Source organism: Calliopsis andreniformis, chromosome 7 (assembly GCF_051401765.1).
Source record: "Calliopsis andreniformis isolate RMS-2024a chromosome 7, iyCalAndr_principal, whole genome shotgun sequence".
NCBI classification, from domain to species: Eukaryota; Metazoa; Arthropoda; class Insecta; order Hymenoptera; family Andrenidae; genus Calliopsis; species Calliopsis andreniformis.
Genome location: NC_135068.1, coordinates 9697922 through 9719821, shown reverse-complemented (window position 1 = coordinate 9719821; position 21900 = coordinate 9697922). Strand labels below are relative to the sequence as shown.

Genomic DNA, 21900 nt, shown 5'->3' with positions numbered 1-21900 from the left:
GAAATTGAAGTTTTGGTTGATCCGCAAATATGTATACGGTAGTGCTCCTAGCGTGACAGTTGACAATAATCTGTCCAGAGGAAGGCTATTGACGCGATCAATGTCCCTCGCAGCTAGCATGGAATTTCCGGTCAGTGGGAATTCCGATTTCGCAGATTACGGAACCTCTGATGCTGATTTTACCGGATGAAGTCTCATCTATGGGTTCAGTTAAATCCGTTGCCCTTTCAAACATCATCGTAATCCACTGTTGTCGCTACGCAGAATGATTAAAATCGACCATCTCGTTCATCGGTTCATGTATCCGCTCTAATGAATACTCTACCTCTCCTAGCTTTTAAAACCTTTCGTTCAAGGAACGGTGCTGCCTCGTTATATGATTTTTGTTAACTTGAAATCACACGGACCGAAATAGTTTTACTTGCGTATATTTTCATTCACATATTTGGTAGGACCAAAATGGATGACCATAAGCATAGATTAAACTTAGAAACGTGTTCCTCGCTTCAAACTTGCCATTGATCTGTGAGCCTATATCGAGACGAAACTGAACCTGCTTTCGGGACATGAAACAGGAAGGGGCATAAGCGCAAAGACGCAGTTGAGGGATCAGTTTGACTGTAGAGGGCGTGAGTTCGCGTGCACGTATGCCTAAGTACCCTAACCTATAAGTCCTTAATGAAAGTTCGCAGCAGTTCTAAACTTGCCCTTGTAAAATATCTGCTTTACTTTCGGCGGCGTCGAAATTTCCTTACATTCGTGACAGTCGTAAAATTCAGCCGGCTTTACGAACTTCCAGCACAAGGCCCTGTGAATTCGGAATCAGGCTGTAACCTTTCGTTCGAGTGCTTTTTTTAGATTTTACGACTATCATCGAACTTTTTGGGGATGAATCTGCATTAAAATGAAGGTTCAACGAAACTGATATATTAATAAAATCTAATTCTACTTATTATTTAAATAAAGTGCAAGTAGTTTACTTGTGTCTAGACCCACGAGCTTATAGAGGATAGTAGGCATTTCTTTATTAGAAAATTTATTACTATCATTTACATTACACGTTATAAGCTAAGGATCACATTTACTATGATCCTCACATTTTACAAGTTCACTATTATTATCGAATCACGAGGCTATATCGAGTAATTGGCCAACTAGAGCCTCAATTCATGCGATTCAAAATGCAAGATCGTCTCTTTCTCCCGTCATTAAAGCAAGAAGTCAACAAGGCACGGGAAGATCGATGAGGGCACACGACACAGCGTCCTTAAGCGTCTTGGTGAAGTAGAGTGGAAGAGAGGCACAAAATCGAACTGTTTACTCGGTGGAAGCGCGGCGGTGCACCGCGGTGGTTTTTCTGGGCTCAGTCGAGGACTCCAATCAAGTCGAAGAGTCCCACGGGGCATTGCGGTCGGTAGTTCGAGCAGCCTCCATTACGTCCGACCGCTTCAGCTTCAAGAATGTCCTGCGGCAGTTCCTCGTGTCGCGAGCTTGTCGGTCTGAAAGCAATGCGGCCGACGTAACCATACATCCATACGATAATAAGGGGCTTTCTTTCTCTGTGATGTAACTGAACATAGTCAGGTAGCTACTCCAAACCATTAAGTGGACGATATCAATTTCTGGCCAATTTAACATGGCCTGAGTGTTTTGATTCGAGTATTTGGATCGAGGGACACTAATGAGTGGATAACAGTTCGATTTAATGGAAATGAGTTATCGATTGCGTGGATTACTTCAGTGGCGCGAAATATGAAGCAGGAAAGTTGGCTCGATTATGACTACCCTGTGGATAGGCAACCTTTCTGTTACTGTGCAGCTTCGGTTGCCGTGAGCTATAGTCGAACGCTACCGACTCTACACGAGTGTCGAGTGGGTTGTCCACTTACAGGGGTACCGCACTTGCACTTGGTCCCTCGTAGAAGTAATTCTGCATTCCACACTCGTGGTTTTCTATCCAGAAATGCTTATTTTCTTTTCGTTTGCTCATAAACAATAAATCAAGAAGATAAAATGTGAGCAGCACTCGGCAACTTTCCCTTATCGTTTGGATGAGAATAAGCGAGCTCTCAGTAATTCAGGAGAGGGCAACCGTTGGTCCATGAACCGCAGGACAAAGAAACCCGTGGTGCTTAGAGCGGACGCGTGCTGGAGGAGAATAAAAATCACGAACGAGCTTTGTTTTGCAGTTGAAGTTGTTATCGCGAGCAACCGCGGAGGATACATCGTACTTCTTGAGAATCCTTTCGGTCTCACGGGTAATTTGAGGGGATGGAACGAGTCGGAGAGATATGAAAAAATCATGGGAGCTCGTTTTCCTTTTCGCTCGTGAACGACGCGCTGTGAAACTCACATGAGACTTCGTGGCACAGTTTAATAAGGGCGACGAACGGTATACTGGGAAGGAACAAGTGGATATTCGCGAGAGAACATAAAATTGCGAAGCGTCGTGTCTTCTGAAAAGTCAACAACGTCGTGACATCAAAGTTGTAAAATTCAACCTGTAACTTTGTTCCCAACTAAAGTGACATAAGATACAATTCGCAGCGTGGCTGCACTGTCGGAAATGGTTTTTCAGTTTGCAAATTTAGTTGGTCTTTTGGCAGACTTGTAAATCACATTCTTGCGAAGATAAATGCAGGCTCGCAACTTTGCCTCTTGTATAGTAGACTCCTAGCTCACTTTAACAGGGGCGACAAACGACATGATAGTGGAGAACAATATGCATTTGAGAGAGATTTGTACCATAGGAGGTAGAAGCTTGAACTTTGCTTTCTCTGGAATTTTTCAGACCAGCATAGGTGAGCTTTCTCGGAGTGGAATAGACCATTGCCGTCTCAGCTTTCGCAGAAACACGTTGAAATCGTTCGAGTAGAAACATTTCTCCAAGAGGACCTCGTTAAGGGGAGATTTAAGCAAAACAAGCGAAATCGTAAAGAATCCTCGCACGTTTGCGGGTCAGGTGTTTTCAAGCAACGCGTCTCGCTCTGATAACGAAATTGCATTGTTTCTCGCCCCGTATCTCTGAGCAGGAGGTGGCAATAAAGAAGGAAGGGCCGAGGGAGCGCGGCTCCTATCTGCTAGGGCTCCTAGATTCGAAGCAGGAGAGGACAAGGATCGAAATAAAAGCACAGCGTAATGGCACGAGCCCGCTGGAGCCAACTTTTTACGAGTGCACGAGATATGCAAGACATATTGTCATGTTTGCTGGGCAGATTTCTCTAATCATCCCCTCACGACACAGGGGAACAGTCTGCAATATACACAGAAGGGAGCAAGGAAAATTATTACTGTCCTTATTTCAAGCAGACAGTATTGAAAAGCTTCCACTCGGTATAAGCTCGTCATCATTTCCACCATTTCTACTTAATTTTTGCTTGCAATTGCTCTTACATTCCTTTACTTTCATGTCTGACGATATAACACAAGATTTACTTAAGCGTGACTTCTACACGATATAGGCTCAGTGTTAATAACGATTTGCAATACTACAGCGATTTTTGTTATCAAATTTAACAATCCAGATAGCACACGACGTCTGAAAGACGTTTTTTCTTTTTCCGAATGTCTCATAGACGCAATTTGGATATTTTTTAAGACTTTACTGAACCACTTTAAGAAGTTTTAAGACGTCTCTGTGCTATATGGAAAGACAAATTCAATGTATTAACCGATTTCACAATCCAGGTTATTACACTCTCTAAGATCGTTACTCTCGAATTGTATCGAAATAACCGCAAGCATATAACAGGTAAAACCTGTACAATTTTCCTCCCCGTCGATATTCGGGTCCCGTAAGTCCGACGAAATGTTCCTGTCGCGCGCGTTCCTAATACAGGCGTTCCCGCTGCCAGGCCGAGTCCATTGTCTGCTTTGGCGGGCCAACCGCTCGAAATTTCCTCGGCGAGGAGGAATAGGACGTCGTCGACGCGGAGGACGACGACAATGCGCCGTCACGGCCGCCCGCGGGCCCTCTTTTTTTATTCATACGTCCCTGGCTCGAGAGTTTATCCACCCACGAGCTAGGTCACGCGTTACACGGGCACACAGAGACGCGCGCGGGCGCGCACGGTGCGGCACAGTGGAGGGCTGGTCGCGCGGGCACAAGGGAAGAGGAGCGGCGCACGCTGGAAATAAGCGAGAGAGCTAAACCAAATTTGCTTTTCTACACGGTCTCTGTGTATCTACTCTAATTTGCGCCGCCTTGGACCGGCCGAAAAAAGGGCCGACTCTTTTTTTCCCCGCGCGAGAAAGGAGGCTGCGCCCGCCAGAATTTCCTCGGATGAATCCTTTGCCGCGATACTGTGCGCGCGAACAATAGGCCCAGCTTCAGTCGCGGTGCTCGCGATGAGTGGAGGCCTGCGGAGAGGACTTTGGTTTGCTCCCTCTTTCGATCCAGTTCGGCTGGGGTTGTTAAAACTGTCTATGTGTACTTAGGAGGATCATCGCTAGGTCTCTAGATGTATTGTATTTTATCTTCTGAAATATTGCTGATCAGCTTACCCCCGCGAGATACTGTGATTGGGGACAATTGAAGTGTTAGTGGGTCGCAGTGCTATCGTCAGTTGAGGATTAAGGCGATGTAAAAATGGAAAAAGAGACTTACGTGAGGATCACGTGCAGAATGTCACCGATGAGGCCGTTATGCCTCAAGGAATGCTCCGAAGTTTCGCAAATGGCTCTCAGCAGACATTCGTGACCCTGATATCCGTAGCTGCGCAGAAAGTCAGGAAGCAAAGTGAAAAATAAAATAAGACCATCTCTGACCCACTGCGACTTCTAGGTCACTTTCTGCGTATATCTCTATGCTCTTTCGCGCGTAACAGTTTCGTTCGCAGAGTTTTTGCGCTTGACTACCCGAGGTGCGGCGAAGCAATATTCAGAAACTTTAGGAGATGATGGTAACGATTAAAACAAGTATTTTTGAGCAATAAAATGTGGATTACAAGTATGTCAATAGTTGTGTAGAAATTTGAACGTTGTATGTAACTCTCCTGTAGTAGGCAAACTGTGTTACACTTGTATAGATTCGGATGCCATGCTAATGGGTCAAAAGTTACCAACTTTACATGAATGCAACACGGGTTGCCATCTTGTCAGAGTGACGTGACTTTAGTACATTTTAGCCGCTGTAGAATTAATTATGCACATCAGATTCATAGTTTATTACTAAAGAATACTTGTTTTGATCTATATAAAAGTTTCCCTTTGTTATATAATTCATTTGTGACTACTAGAGTATGTTCTCATGAAAGAAACCGCAGGATTCGATAAATATTATTGCCCTTTCAATTAATACCCAGCTAGTTCTTACTCGGTAAACTTGTTCTCCAAAACTTGATAAACCGTAGCCCTATCTAGACTTCTTCTCTTCCTTTTTCTTTCAGGCTCTGCCCAGAAATGTTCCTCGGACGCATTTGTTGGCAAATCATAAGTGGCCTCGAAAAAGTTGGCCAGGGAAACTGATTTATAGGGCTCTTCCAGCGGAACAGCGAGCGCGAGGAACAACTGTAAGAAAAATATGTCTACTAGACTCAAACTCAATTATTATTTCATGTTACTTTCGAAAACCCCAACAATGAAGTACTCGGGTGGTGAAATTGTAATATTTACAAGTGGAGTCAATTTTGATAGCCTTTATTATTGACCTATACTTGCCAATAACGCAGCCTCGCGATTACTTTCCACTATCACTGAATTTTAACTTCAACAGTAGCAAAAAAAAGAGAGCAATAAGGAATCGAGTGTTTTCAGAACCCTAGAAGTTCTAAAGCGAACAAATGTCATTTTCTCACTCACCCCCATGTTGCTCTCTTCCGGGAACGTCAGAGCTCTAATGGGTCGATGAAGGATCTTCGCGAGCTCCGAATTCGACGATTTCGAACACGCCAGCTCAAGTAGCAGCGCCAGATTGAGGGCTAGAAGCCTGTAAAACAGTTCATCCTCCTTCAGAACGGTAAACCAGGCGTGTGAGTCGTGAAAAAGGTTCCATGAAGCACCGCGTAAAAATTTGCGCGTGCACCGGGGCGAGTGCACAGACAAACGCCAACAGACGATACGTAAAAACTCGAAGCGGCGTGGAAACCGAGCGTGAGGTTGAAATACCGTGGCGAACGAGAACGGATGAAACTTAATTAACGTTATAAATTAATAAGCACTGAAGCTGAAGCCTCTTTCACTGGACAGGAAGATGAAAATTTATCGGGCAGCAAAGTAGTTAGAGCCAGGACCGTTTAATTCCCTTTACGAACTCCTAACGCGTGAGCTTTGGTCTCTGCATTCGTTAACGAGCGTTAATCAGTTTATGTTTAATTACGAAACGCACAGAAGTTCTTCCTGACGCCTTGACATGACTGAACGGGACGCGCGACTGTGAAACTCGAAGAGGAAACACGGCTCTAGAGCCCTGGAGACCAGTTCGCAACTGTATGCAGCGAATGAACCGGTTTTCTGATGTTCGCAGTCGGTGAGCACTAAGTGATGCTAATGATTGTTAATCTAGATGGTCAGACTAGCTATAAAGAATAGAACTTTTTAAACGTAGGAAGGTTCCACTGTCATTACCACGATGTACGACTCCGATACTCTCGAAATCAATGTCCACGTTTCCCGTGATTTGGAGAGCTCTGTGCATGATTTGAAAACTGCAATTACAATCTGGCACGCTGCACGTCGGATATCGTAGTGGCTGATTAAAAAACTTCACCGATTTCACGTTGGCTCACGCAGAAAAAAATGAAAGAGGCAGCGACGGTTTTTTAAAACGCTGCCAGAAGTTAAACCATGCATACGTAAATGAGCCCACTTTGCCGGGATTATTCCCGTTTTTAATTTCCTTTCTCGTTTATATCAATACACGCCAGCGCGGCAACGACGCGAGAGCGACGCCGGGAACGCGAGCCACCCTCTGTAGAAAGAAACTCGTTCGAGTTATGTCGAGTTAAAAAGCTGGAATCTCGGGCGGACGAAGGGAGAGGAGGTGACGTGCGTTCCCGTTTGTGTGTCAGTGGCGAAAAGGGCCAATTAACTTGTGTCCTCGTTGCGATTTGATAATGATGGAATACGAAGTCTGGGTTATTGCAAATAAATACTAGTGATAGGTGGATTGAAGGTTACGGAAGTTTAGGGAGGAATTATGGTGGAAATTTTGGATATTTGAATCGCGTTGGTTCCGTAGGGGAAGAATTCGTGTTACTAGAAGTAGATTCTTTGTTCGTTTTTTGTAAAGCGAATTTGTGTTAATCTCCTAATCCTTTGGATCAGGGTAATTTCCCTAGTGGGAGATTCGTGTTATTAATGTAGATGATTTTCCCTTCTTGGATAGTGTGGGGTGTCTTTCCTAGGGGGATATATGTGTTACTTTTACTTTTCTCTAGTGTAGATTTCTTTTCTTTGTATCTCTGGAATTTGTAGTACTAGGATAGATTCTGTCCTATTGGATCATGGTAATTTCCCTAGGGGAAATTTTCGTGTTATTAGTGTAGAAGGGATTTTTCCCCCTTCGTTGGATAACGTGGGTTTTCCTAGGGGGAAATTCGTGTCACTAGAGTAGATTGTAGAGGGTACTAGTCGTAGAATTTCCTAGACATGGAAAGGAAAGCTACTAGATTTGTTTTTTCCCTATTCCTTTCCAAATTTCCCTATTTCCTAATTTTTTATATTTTCGAAAAATCCCCCACTAAGTTTTTCTGGATAGAGTCTACCGTAGAAAACACTACATCGACGAAAAATGCGAAAAAGTCGAAGAAAAATTGGAATCCCCCCGAAGATTCGAACTCGGGCCCTTCGAGCGAGAACAAAGCACGTTACCGCTACGCCAATTAAGAGTTCGATTTATGATACTTCTTTCCGTGTATATCATCTACTTTCATATTACCAATCTACACTGTATGTATTTAATTTTATTCTTCTCCGTACCTAGTAATATATTACCTCTCGTACTCTCTATAACAACGTTTTACCATCACTGTTAAAAGTAGACGATTTCCCCCGGCAAAAGTATCTATTTGCCACAGACGCGACTGTTACTTTTTTTACTGAGGACGCCTAGTCCCTTTTCCCCAGGAAAGTTTCACGTTCAACAACTGTCTGACTGTTTCTGACGAGCCGATGGAAGCAGTTTATGGTGCCTGTCGTCTGCTACAGCCACGGTATTGCCATCAACTTCTTTTTTATGGACTGCCTGGGAGTCGATGCAGTTATCGTTTGCGCGTCGCGGTTCTTGGCCAAGGACTTTCTGCGGCTGACAGTGACACAACCATGATAGCGCTGAAATATCCGTATGATACGAGCCCTAGACCCGAGGGTTATATCCACCTCTACGTTTCGTAGCTTTCAATATTTTCTGCCTCGCCCCCTCTTCGCGTTTATTGTATCCAGTTTTATTCAAGCCGATACAAGATAGGTTATGATTACAATTGTAAATAGCCTCTGTCGGATGGAGTGCACGAGAGAAAAGTAGTCGAATTCGTGGAGGGATTCACGCGTCCCCGATGCTTCCAGGTGTTCCTCGAGGAATACGAAATTCAGCCTGGATCGAGCGGAAACAATGTCCTGAAAATTGGTAGAAACACAGGCCGCGAGAGCCCCCGAGATTTTTCTTCGGTGAATTCGGAATCGTTCCATGGATTCCTTTGTCGGTGCCGCGAGCGCATGAATAATGGATCGTTCACGGGGAACAAAAATCTTCTGCCTCTGACCTATAAACGCGATTATCGGTTGTAATTTCTGAGCGGAATTCGCGCTTGCCGAGGTACGACCGTCGGAAACGTTCTTCGAGCCTTCACTGTGCACGGGACTATTCGATGCGTTTTTCCCTTTGACGCTTAGCGAGCTGTACATTGTTAACTGGAACTTCAGCGGTCTCGTTTATCTCTTCTAGTGTATTTTTCTACTATTTTTAGTCGTGCAATGGAAATCGAGGGTTCGAGACGCATCAATTCTTAATTTTTTTTTATAAGTTTAACATACGTAAAATCGAAACTTAATTATTTAATTAAAAATCGAAGCCAGAATATTAGAATAGCTTCACGATCAAAATACTTTGAGAATGGTGCTTTTTTCGCGAAAAATTCCCCAGGGCTTGCCGAGGATAATTGAATTCGATGCTCGTTACGTGTCGAGGAATTTTCACGCGGATTTATTACGACACCAGAGACTTCATTCGATAAGGCTTCCCGAAACGAAGACTCGTTCGCCCTGAGGATGCTGATGTGAATTGAATTTATGATAGAAACGTGACTCCGCCGCTATTTTAGAGATTAAGCACTGCCGTCCATTCATTCGAGAACAGAAAAATTCGAAATTGTTCAAAGACTCTGCTTTGGGGCTTCCAGAGCTTTCGTGCTTATTTCTGTACTTCAGGAAACTACTTCCCGCGGCATAAAAATGCGGGCGGTCCTAACCTTAAAATTTGAAAGCGAAACTTTACTCGATTATCGCTGAAACTTTTTCCCTTGGACAGCTGTTTTCGACAAATTTCGAAATTTGTGGGAGACAAAGGTACCTTGAGAAAGAACCATATTCACTACCTAAACGGAGTTATTGTTATAGGTTTTCCGAGTCATACTTATCACATTCGACGCAGTTATTCGATAAGTAATTTTGTGCAAAAATGGTATCTATTAAAAGTAGTTTGTAGCATTCCTTCGATTTATGCTTGATATTCTTTGTAAAATACATAAAGTCTTAAATTTAGAATACGTTTCGTTTGCTGAACCCTTTCCGCTGAAGTTCGAGATCATGTTTCAACTACGACGCGATCAATTAGCCAACCAAGGACGCTGAGCTTAGCCCCGCCACTGCTTTTGTCCACCACTGCTATATCGTTCGATGTATCTCTCGCCTATTCACCAGAATTCGTAAGCACCCGCTTCCCAGCACCTCGTTAGATTTTCCTCGAGTTCCATGGTACATACGAAGTTCTGGTGGTCTGTAATTTCCACTGCGCGCGAGCCATTCTAATTTCAATGATAGAGATGTAACATTCCCTCGGTCCATCCTCAGAGACTGCGGGAAATCTGTTCAAAGCCGTGCTTCTGCCAGCTTGGAATTACGATTCATACTCGTTCCGAATGGGAACAGAGACTGTTTTTCTTGTCTCGTGATTATTGTTCGGATTCTTTAAGTGTTCTGTTCTTGACCTAACGATGAACAGAATGGGAGGGACATTGAAAAACTTGTGTTCACAAAGAATCCAGAAATTCTTTTAGCAGAAAATGTACAAAGTACATAGAAGTCCACATTCTAAGAATATTTTATTCTTTTTGTTGAGAAATCCAAACTCCAAGAATATTTTATTTTTATTTGCTGAGATGAAGCGAACTCGATAAATATACGAACTAAAATATTCTAATTAGACAAATATAAGAAAAAATATGCAACAGTAGTTCTCATGAGTAACTGATGTGACTACATGTGAACGAACCCATGAGTAATTCTATAATGGTAACATAACCTCTAATTGGTTCCATAGTTCCACGTATTCCCTGCAGCCCTATAATTTGCTACATCAGCAATATGCTTGTAAATGAAATAACAGACCCTGTTAACCTATTATCATCATATAGCATTTGCAATTAATAACAGCTCTATTCATTCTTCCGCTAAAAAGAACAGCGATCATCAAGCGACAGGGCAAGTATCGGAGGCAGGGTTGGCACGATTACGACGATTCCTCGCCGATCACCTTTCACAGCCGCATTTTTCCTCATTACTCTGCTCTCTTCGCCCATGGACCAGTTATTCCCCGAGAATTCTCGCCGATATCGGTCTCCGTTCGAATCAATCCCCAGGGTGCTCTGGCTCGCGGAGGATATATCCCTCCCGTTGTCTCTGTGGCCCGTTGTTAAGGAGATTTATGATCGCGCCGGATGGTCTGGCGCTCGCGCGCGCTCCAGGCCGACTCGTAATACGAAAATAATGCAAATGCCTCGCGAGCGAAGCGATACCATCAGCGGCAGCGGAGGGTGTCGCGATATTCGCGCGTTAACTCCGAATCCTCTTGGATCTCGCGCGGATACGGATCCATTAAGATTTAGAGATTTCAGGGTTGGACCTAGGGGATGGTGTCTCATTTGAGGGTCTGAAAAATTGCTGTGGAGATTATTGGATTTTATAGTGGACGGGTATTCGCAATAGATTGAGGATTTAGTGCGGGTAAGGAGTTCTTAAGGAGCACGGTTTTGAGGTTAATTTGAAAAAAATTGAGATAGTAATTTATTCTACTCGAGTTCCTCGAGTATTCAACCTCTATGAGGGCGAATATTAGATCTTTTTATGTTCCACTTGGTCGCATCCAGCTTTTCCTCGTTAATTTATTCCTACTTCCCTCGATAATTGCGCAGTGGTCCATGCATAATTTTTCTATTTACTATTATTACAGTATCGTGTATAATATAGTGAATAGAAAAATCTCATATTCCTATATACGTACAACATAGAACCTACACATAAACATCTGATTTTATTAGCCTCAGATTCGCAACCCCTTGCTTCACCAACCCCACAATTCAAAACCCCTTCATTTTACCACATCCAAGGTCCGCAGCGACTCAATTCATTGAGAAGACTTCTGTTCTCCACAATAGATTCGGATTCACCCCTAATCGTGTTCCATCAATCACCCTCCCTCTGTCTCCTCCTTTCTTCAACCCGCTGCGAAAGAAATCCCCCTCGCTTCCAGCCCATTAATTAACCGACCGCTGATTTGCGTTAATTACAGCCGGTCTGGAAAAAACTCGCAATGCAAGGATAGAGGTCGCGGGTTGGTGAATAGGAAGCGATCGGCGCATTAGTTTCACCAGGGAAAGCGATGCATCGGCCGCAATTCGAGCGCGGCGTGTCCATCTCGCGCGTGCACACGCCTTCGCCACTATTCACGGGCAGGACCACGATCGAAGCGGGTTCATTATTCGCTTAACTCGCGATAACGAACTAATTGCGCCTATTAACGAGCCGTGGTGTCTAGGCCCACTACCACCGCGCGTCGTTGGAGGGCTGACCAGAACTGGCGTTAAACAGCTCGAGCGTTCATCATGTGTTGCGTCCGTATTGCCTCGTTGTTGCTCGCCTTGTACAGTGTGTCTGAAACGTTCGCCAGTGATTCAGTCTCTGGGAGGGGCAAGAGGTACTTGGTCTTCCCGAAGCCTGGGACGGCGAGCGTGGCGCCGACGAAGGTGCAGGTAATTGGGGTGGACCTGATTGGTGGTGGATTTTTAATAATAATTTAGAAAAGGTTATAGCTACATTTTCTGTGAATTGTATAAACAGTTTTTGGTATGACACCTCTGAAAAAACGTGTAGCAAGCTAGAATCGACTTTGCCATATTTTGGGACAAAATGTCTTCCAGTGACGTTATGGAGTTGAAGAGTGGAGGTACTGCAACACCGCCGATTCTACTGCTACCGATGCTCAACGAAAAATAGTAACACTGCAAGGGTCAAATTTTGCGCTGGATAGACAGGGACACATAATGCTGCGTACTTTTTCTATCCAGTGCAAAATCGAACTCTTGCAGTGCTGCTGTTTTTCGTTGAGCATGGCTAGTACTAGAGGCTGCTATGACTGTACGATATTTTATTGCACTGCTAACCTCACTTTTCTATTCTATGACGTTACTGGAAGACATTTTGTCCCGAAATATGGCAACACTGGTCATAAGTTGTCGAATAGGAAGCAGTCCCTGATTTTCTGAAATCGTCAATCGCTGAATGTGTCCGATGAAAACCCCCCCTACGCATATATTTTTCTATCTAATTTCGTCCAGTTTAATGTCAACCCGATGGAAGCTGGCAGTCGGGATTCGATTGGCGGTTATCACGAGCGATCGATGACACCTCCGTGTATTTGAAAACCGTTCTAGTTAATCCTCGGCCTCGGTTTACCCATGGAGGTCGATGTCAGCCTGATTATCGGATATGTGTTGAAATTTAATTACGTCCTGCCCTATAACGCCTCCTACTTGACGGATTCATACGTTCGCTATGACAGATCGATCGACTATGGGAGCGACGACATCGATGACGAAGGTATGCCTCTTTGTCCCCAATACCTGCCTGTTTTCAATAGCCCCCATCTATTGTTCCCTTTTGGTATTAATTTCTTTCGTATATAGCGCAAAAATTGAATGGATTATTACATAAAAAGATAGAGACGGTCTAAAATGAAAGTGGGAAATTTCATAAAAATATTTTTGCTGTTCCATATTTATCAAGTACCCAGATGCGTTTTCCCCTAGGGGATTAATCTCAAAGGTTTAACCTCGTGCACAATTTTTGAATAACCCTGTACATCTAGCTTTGCATACACGCTTCCTTAAGTGTCCACTTTGAACAGCTTTCCATCACAAGCGGAAAGACTCAAGGGATCCTGGGTTAACAGGTCGACCCCTCTAAACTTGTGGGAGTATCCCGTTGCAGGAAGGGCGCAGAAATCCTCTTCCTAAGAAGGAAATCCTCCTCCTTTACATATTAACAAGGCTACTTTTGTTGCGTGCCGTGAACCTCGGCTAACGCCTTGACCCCTCTTTATTCCTTTCGTTCCAACCTTCGTTAATCGATTCCTCTCTTCGCTGCATCCTCATGTTTCCTGTCGGCAGGGAAAGCCCCCGTCATCTCCAGATGGGAAATTTACGAAATGCTGGAATCGATTGTCGGCGATTCGGGGAAAGCCTGCCTCCTCAGAGCGATCTGCGAGGCTTCCGCTGCGCCTCTCACCGTCGTTCATGGGCTCACCTCTCAGCTCATTCATCTTCTACTCACGTGAGTATGGATTCAACGGGTTGGTTGCTCGTTTCCAAGTCGATCAGAGAGTTGCTTCGCGAGGGTAACGATGATTTAACGTTCAGTTTCCGTGGGCGATAAAGTCTCGTTCGCTTAGATTAATTGAGTTGTCGAAGGTCTTTGAGGGTACCAAATTGGGTGGAAAAGGTATTTATTCAAAGGAACGTGAGACAATATTTTGATGAGTATGATTATTATACATGGGTTATATTATCTAAATAATATCATAAGCTAATATGAAAGCATTACAGATAATAACGCTTTTGTATTAGGTTATGTTTTCATGTGACATTAAAAGTCATTATACCGTAACGTTTTGCTTAGGTGTGTTCACGTAATTTAATAAAAAATTGAAGAGAAATTTATTATCAATACTAAAATACGAAAATAGTGCCATGATTGAAAGTTACGATTCATTGACACATGAAAACGTGCCTTGAGCGTTCAAAATATTTTCTAGCCAATCGCATATCTTACTTGCTTATCGTCTGAATTTAATCCAAATTCAGAAGGGGAATCCTTCTTCTCCTAGCTAAGGTGGAATAATATAATTAAACTGAATTTGTATAGAAATGTAATTGTTATAATAGTTTCAAGATTGATACGTATTGTTAGCAGAATGAAGACTAAATGTAGGAAATTCAGAATACGTGTTCCTAACCTAAGTCATCATATGGTTTGATTCGAAAGATCAGTATATATAACTAGTGATACAGCATATTTCATCGATACTGCGCGTGTTAAATCGAAGTTACTAACGCGTTACCCTCGGCGAAAGCCATAAAAGCTGGTTATGCGCCAGGAACCTCCGTTTCACCAACTTTATGTCGCATTATGAGCGAGAATCTAAATTTCACCATGTGTCGAGCTAATTTCGTTCGCGTTTCAGGCCGTCGACCAGCTCGGAACCTTTCAGAACTGACTTTGATAGAGTATATCACGCCGCTGAAATCATGGGACGACAGTCGGCCAGGAACTGCGACAGTTTATTTCCGGAGTGCATGGAGAGCCCCTTAGATTACTTTACCGAAGTCTATGAACGATAATTTGTGTCGAAGTCCATATATAACAATCACTTGCATTCTGGGCCAAACAAATGAAACATGTATTTGCAACGGGCTTATATCGAAAAAGCACTAAATTACATTTCATTAGTCACCGCAAAACCTGGAAAAGTTATAACCTAGAAAGTTTCAAAGAGTCGAAAACTCGCGCATTATCGTATCTAATGGTTGCGTTACTATCTAACTCTAATATTTCGTGTCTTCAGATAAATCCTGAGATAAATCCTCAGATAAAAAGCCCGAGATAAATCCAATTATCCTCATTGGGTCATTCGTTTAATATGCACGTAAAAATAAAAAAAGTACAATTTGACATGAGGACAAATTGCTCCAAGTTAAACTTAGTAATAATATTCTCCAATAAATGATCCAGCTTCTTCGAAACTGTCACATTAATAACTAGTGACTCGAAAAAAGCCACTAGGAAAATCCTCGCGCCTGATCTTCCGGTGTTCTCGTAAATGGCTGCGCGTTAGGGAAAGGGAAGTAATCGCAGGGGGATCCCGCAAGAAGCTGCGACCGAAGCGAAACACTATATCGAAAGCGTGGCGGGGGTAATTTATGTGTTCTGATGTCGTACGATATTAGAAATATCAAGGAAAGAAAGGACGCTGGCGAGGGTGGGGGAGGAGGGGGCGGATGTCGAAGAGGTTTCTCGCCGCGAAACGTGACGCAGTTATCCGGCGTTATTGGCAGTTCTCTCGTTCAATAACAGGTACACGTAAAAGAGAAAATACTCCGGTTGAAATTTATAGGGGGTGTAGAGAGCCGAGCGGGAGGGGGATGAAACGGCCCGTGACGTCGTCGTTGGTCGAGAGGGGCGAAGGGAGAGAGGGACGACAGGGAGAACGTTTTTCCAGGGCAAAGCTATTCGCGGTAATTAACAGGAGTCCGGACACAATATACGATTTTACTTTCGCGTCGTTTGAGTTTTGCGCAATCTCTCTCTCTCTCTCTCTCTCTCTTCCTGTGATTCTAACCTCACTTTGCGTCCTTCTTGCTCGATGGAGCGCGGTTAATTGTCGATTATTTGGGATGCGTGGGTAACGATGATGAATTGACCGACGAATCGGGCATCTGTTACCGAATTTGAGACACGCGATTTCATTTGACGAGCGGCAGAATAAAGTAGAACTTCAACTAACCACGTTTTATACTATTCGGGGTTCGGTATACTAGGTGTCATAACAGTGAGTATAGTAGAAAATCGAATGAAACATAAACAGTGATTTAATAGTAGTTCACTGAAGATAGTAAAACTGGGTAACAAAAGGATGCTCGACATTTGAATCTCACGGTACTTCGGGTAATCGAGATCTTATTGTATCAGACTCAAAGCTGTAAGAGACTTTGAAGTAGTAGCATAAAAGTACAATAATCCAGAGTGTATATGGACCTGTAGCAAGTGCGAACTTCGGTCAGTAGCCGAGATAAACTTTAAGTTTTAGAGGTTATGTATCCTTGACTCAAAGAAAGTTTCAGGAGAAAAGTCTTCTCAATATAAGAGAAGAATCATAATGAAACAACCTATACATATAATTGCAAGTATTATAACTATAATACTTAAGGTCAAGAGACAAATACTTAAGTAAAAGTGCGCGCGAAACGAGTCTCTTTTCCGCTACGAACAATCAGCTAGCTTTGGGCATGTAAAAAACTATGTAAAAAACATTTCCACAGTTTTACATTTTTAATACTTTTGAAAGGGGATATAAAAATATCTTGTGCTCTACGACAACTGCATTGCTAATAACATAACCTATAAGTGGTTTTACGTATCTCTTCTAATCTAGCAATTAATCGAATTAGCAAAACGTTTACATAAACGGGCAATATTTACTTTTAGGTCCATTAAACAATATTAACAATTTTTTCTTATCTATCTGATATCTACATTTGAAGATACTCACTATTTCGTATATTTAAAAAATTCATCCGAATTTCGAGCAGTCGATTTTTCTTCCCCGAATCGCAAGAGATTCGATTCTCAGGTCGGACGTCTCGGCCAGGCGGATAAGAAACGATAAATGGATATCGTTTAACCCACACAAATACAATTGGTTTGGCGCGCGCGCGCGCGTGCCTGACCGTGGTTACGTTCCACGGGGGAAAGATTCGTGTACATAACGAGGGTGAGTTTTACGAGGCCGTTCAGGGGTTGTAATTCAATTTAATGCTGGGATCGTAGACTGCTGGACGGTTCACGAAGATTTCACGACGTTTTCAAATTACGGGTCACGAGCTGGATACCATGAGACTGTTCCCGACCGAAGGATTTCCTCTCGGTTCTTTTGCTTGCTCGTGGTCTCTATCAAAGGGAGCCACAGAGAGGGTTTTACGGTTGAGCCCTCGGTTTAGAGGAACATTTTGTCCTAAACTTTGAAAAATTGGGAACTTTAATTTTGTATTTTTAAATATCTCAAATTTTCAATATTTTAAACTTTTGGATTGGTGTATATTCAAATATTCGAATTTTAAAATTTACTAGTTTTCAAAATTCAGATTCTTTAAAGCGTAGAATATTCAAATATTCGAGGTTACTAATTTTCTCTAATTTTGTGAAACATTTCCATGCGGAAGAATTCCACGAAATTACAAAATACGCGTGAGCATGCATGCAAAGTTGACACCCCTGACTCGGTTACTTTCCGTTCCAAAAATTCCCCAACACACCTTACGTTTCCATACGCTCCTACAGTGACATCCTGTGAACACGCCCCCCTTCCAAATGACCTACCTACTCATCGCCCCCACCGCTAAGTCTCTCCGAGGAAGCAAGAATCAAAGGCGTCAGGCGCCAAATTCAAAGGCCAAACAAAGGCTAATCAGAGAGCAGCGCGTCCTTTCACAGCTCCGTTAACGAGGCGTCCCGTTACTAGCGCGCTTGAATTAGCACTCTTGCCGCGTGAATCAGCCAATTGGCCGAGCAAACCGCCTCGAGAGCTCGATTGTCTTCCGCTCGAAACATTTGCAGGGGACCGCAACGGGACCAGGTGCGCCATGTTAGCACACAGCTGCCACGAGAACTTCTTTCGACGTAGCGTGCACTCGCTCCAGGCGTTTCGCAGTTCGCTCCGAACGAGGCGGACAGCTCGACGCGATTACAGCCCGACGTGATTACAGTTCGACGCGATTGTAGTCAGCCTCCTCTCGAGTGCTTCGTCTCTGGAAGGATAGCTCGAGGCCTAGGTAGCACCCTCCGATGACTGGGACAGGCTTCTCGCTGACGCTGTTGCTCGTTTGCCTGACACCCTGTCTGGCGCAGACCTCGTGGAATGGCGATGACTTCGTGGGGAACAGCACCAAGCTGATCGAAAGTCCCTCGCGGCGAGCCAGGGCACTCGTTTACCCCGCACCTGGAGAGCTGTTGGTACGTAGATTGTGTTCGATGATGGTAGTGGTTAATCGAGGACTCACTCATCTGTCGCTTCATGGCTTTCTTCCTTCTCTCGTGACGAGAGGTAATTGACTTCACGATGCCAGAGAGAAAACAGGTGTAGTAGTCACTTGCCACGACTTGTGTTCTTTGGACAGCACCGCAAGTACCTGGAGGAAGGTTGCAAGAAGGTTGCTTCGAAACTGTTGCAAATGTACCATTCTTCATTTTTCTAATCGTCTGTCTTAATAGAGAATTCTCTGAGGGGCAATGTCTCCACGGGCGGGCCCAGAAGGTAGCGTTAACAAGCGGCTTAGAAGGTGTAAGAACGAGTGCCTGTTAACATCGAGCGTCGGTCTGTGAAACGCCCAGGAAGCTGAAAAGCTCTGCGGATGTCGTGGTGGGACTTTGTCGGCGCCCGCGGCGGATCCGCCCTGATTATTATCCATTCGCTCAATTATTCGGAAAGAGAAACGTTTTGGGTGGGCTGGCTCGCGTGAAATCGTCCAACGTTTACGCTGCCCAACCCCCCAGCCGCCGCTTCTTGAATAATTCCCGTTCGGGCCACATGTCCGAGGCTCATCCAATTTTCCATCCAGCATGTTTGGAAACGGTCGTCGCTCAGATTACACGCGCGCGGCTTGATAGGATGAACGAGGCCGTGACCAGCCGCTCACCAATCTGCAGTTGAATCGGTCGTTCCGCTACTTGGATCGCTGGATTCCGCTTTGTGTGGTCGAGGAGGAGAGTGAACGAGGAGGCCAGACGAGTGTTTCAATTAATTATTTAGACTTTCTTTGATTCTAGTAGCAGGCATTAGCACGAATGCACATTCGTTTGGTGCGGGAAACGATCTTTCTAGAGCTCCCTCGTTAATTGATTGGAGCTCTCCCTCGATAATTGATCAACAGTCCATATCGATGTTTTCTATAGATATAACATTATAGTCGTCTTTCGCGAGGCATATAGATTGAAGTTTCTGCATAAATTTGATATTCGCTATGCATTATGGGAATAATGAATAGAAAATACTTTTGTCTGTTTTTTTTATTATTCTGTATTTCATATCTAACACTCTATAACAGTTTGTCCCACTTGTATATTCTAATATTTGAAGCTAAGAGCTATGTTATATCTCGTTAATTAAATAAATAAATAATTGTGATCATGATCAATTTAAGAGGGCGCCCCAGCAAAAGTAAACTGACCTACAAAGTTTCTACTCGGTACCAGTAGCTCTTGTTCTCGCTCGCCCATCCAATCACCCACAAGGTAAACTCGATAAACCACGTTCCCATGAATGGGGGTCGCAAACTAACCTTTCACCCCATCAACCAAAAATCTATTCTCTCCATTAAGATGACAATTACCGGGAGTTTGGCCCGCAAGTAATAACCTATTTCGGGTGACTTCGGCCAAGTGCACGCTGTATTTCGATTCCCATCTTCCCGTCTCGATATACACAGCACATATTCCGCCAGACCTTTCGGGGCTCATCCAATTTCTGCGGCAAGCGGGGGGACGTGCCTCTATCCTGTGCGCGCGCGTGCTCGCGTGCACCAGGCTGCGTGGCTACCGCCTGCTTTCGTATACATATTCATGCACACGTACGCCCGACATCGTGGCCCCGGTATGAATTTTCGATAAAACCGCGAATTTCCACGAAGAATCGTTCCAGGCCGCGCGTCTGGGGAGGACAGTTTAACGAGATTCGCGGAGGGCTCGGTGGAAGGGCGTAAAGCGTTTTTACATCAACCGCCGGCTCGCTGCCAATCGAGATCGATACAGGCACACGTTCCAGTCACTATACGCGGAATTGATAGTTCTAGTGGTGAGTTGGTGCCTGATCGACCTTGGACCGAGGACCCTCCCTTCGATGTTTGACTCTAAAATTAGCTCTGTGGTTGTAAGGCAGAACGACTTGAGTCACATGGTTTTGTTTTCGAGATGTGGCAATTAAAATTTTTAGTTTCAGGACTATTTTATGAATTTGTGTCTTCTTGAAGCTTTATTTTTAAGTGAAAAAATTCTTTGAATGTCCTTTTTTTTCTGAAAGTGTGAATTCTATATTTTAGATGTTAAGCAAGACTTTGAATCGAATCTTTTGAAAATGTGACATACGTCGTTTTGCCTTACGACCTCAAATCTAAGCGAATATCAATTTTGTAGTAGCTTCTAGGTTATGTCTTGTTGGCCCCTGAACATAGGCAACCCTTTGACACCAGTTCAGTTGGTAACCTTTACCCTTCGAACCCGATAACCTAATCTGCACACTCTCAAAGGGTTGCTACCCTGCAGGCGTTATGATTCATGAAATTTCTAAATATGGGAAATCAGGACACTCTGAGTTTGACTTACTTGCATCACGACGAAGTTTTAATGCCGTTTGCCTACAACTTTCTCGGTTCACTACCAAATGTAGTTGGCTGTCGTGGTCACCTCCCCAGAAACATCGTTGAGATACGCATGGAAGTGGTTTCTCGATCTGTTTCCACTGATTTCATCTAAGTTCATCCAATTTCCCTTTTGGATCCGGTGGCTAGCCGCGAATAACCTCCATAACCGCGACTTTTCTGATCGAATCGCGCCTCCAGTGTCGGCGTCAGAGTTTAAGGAAAACAGACATTTGGCGAGACAGGGATACGACTGGGAATAAATGTCCCATAGCTTCTTCTTATTCGTTCGAATGCATCGTTTGATGGAAAAGTTGTGGCAAGCAAGTGTTTTGATACTTCAGAGCCTTTTAAGGGGTAAGAATTTTATGAAAAAAGGGGGAAAATTATAGTAAATTAAAAAAGTTATTTTTTTGATAAAATTAGATTCTCTTTGTGTTGTTATCATTATTATGTTAATGGATTTCCTTGAACAAATTTTATTGAGCTTGTTTAAATTTTTTTTGTTTATTATTATTATTGTAGCTGATCTTTGGGTTGGGTACACCCCTGCAACTGGACCGTGAAAGCATCATAGTGGGTATCTTCTCAAAAATCGTGTACGAGATGCCAAGCAACGCCTCGGATTACACAGCTCCAGGAGTGTACTACGCTCGAAAGAAGAAGAGTAGATGGAGCATTTACAAGACGCTGGAAAGGGTGGCGGAAATCTACGGATTTGGGGGAAAAACGTGTATGTTAAAGGCCATTTGCGAGGCAGCCTCTGCCCCTTTCGATGGCAGACATAGCTTGCTGGGGCAACTGCTGCAGATCTTCTTCAAGTACGTACCAGAATTATAGTCTTTTCTCGCTATAGCCTTGTGAGCTTACAGCGCATACCATGTTTTCAATGTCAATTCAGGTGGTGGTAGCTCGTTTGTTCTACGAGTATAAATGTAAAGCATAGTAATGATACACTAGGGATAAAGTAGCAACGAGCTTATAACGAGGGAAGACTGTACTAAAGCGTAATTTAATGTTTACACTAGTCTTCGGTAATATTTGCTACACAATGTGTTTACGAAATAACGAGTTAACGATTGAAGTAATATTGCATGGAAGAGTATGGTAAACTTAACGTCGAGCTTACAGCGCACTGGCGTCATATTCGTATAAAGTTATTTCACTGACTAGACTTCAATATTCTCACCAAAATCGATCACTAGACTCCCCAGTTCCGCGCTGCTTCACAAAACATAAATAAATACCACTTCAAATTAAACTTCCAGTATGCGATAAAGAGTCA

General features: G+C 43.6%; 1 protein-coding gene across 1 annotated transcript; it reads right to left on the bottom strand.

Moving 5' to 3' along the window:
• Positions 1–1363: 1363 nt before the first annotated feature.
• LOC143181401 (uncharacterized) lies at positions 1364–20623 on the bottom strand. The gene is made up of 5 exons (XM_076381783.1): positions 20581–20623; positions 5800–5926; positions 5315–5508; positions 4607–4714; positions 1364–1499 (listed from the first exon to the last, which is right to left on the bottom strand). The coding sequence occupies exons 2-5, from the start codon at positions 5803–5805 to the stop codon at positions 1364–1366; spliced, it is 444 nt and encodes a 147-aa protein (XP_076237898.1). The 5' UTR covers positions 5806–5926; positions 20581–20623.
• Positions 20624–21900: the final 1277 nt, after the last annotated feature.

What these genes read in the sequence shown, in the direction of transcription:
- LOC143181401 (XM_076381783.1), bottom strand. An exon ending in TTGGAGAACAAGTTTACCGA is followed by an intron (nt 4,715 to 5,314) that starts GTAAGAACTAGC and finishes CTTTCTGCGCAG; the next exon opens with CTACGGATATCAGGGTCACG. An exon ending in ATTCTGCACGTGATCCTCAC is followed by an intron (nt 1,500 to 4,606) that starts GTAAGTCTCTTT and finishes CATTGCTTTCAG; the next exon opens with ACCGACAAGCTCGCGACACG.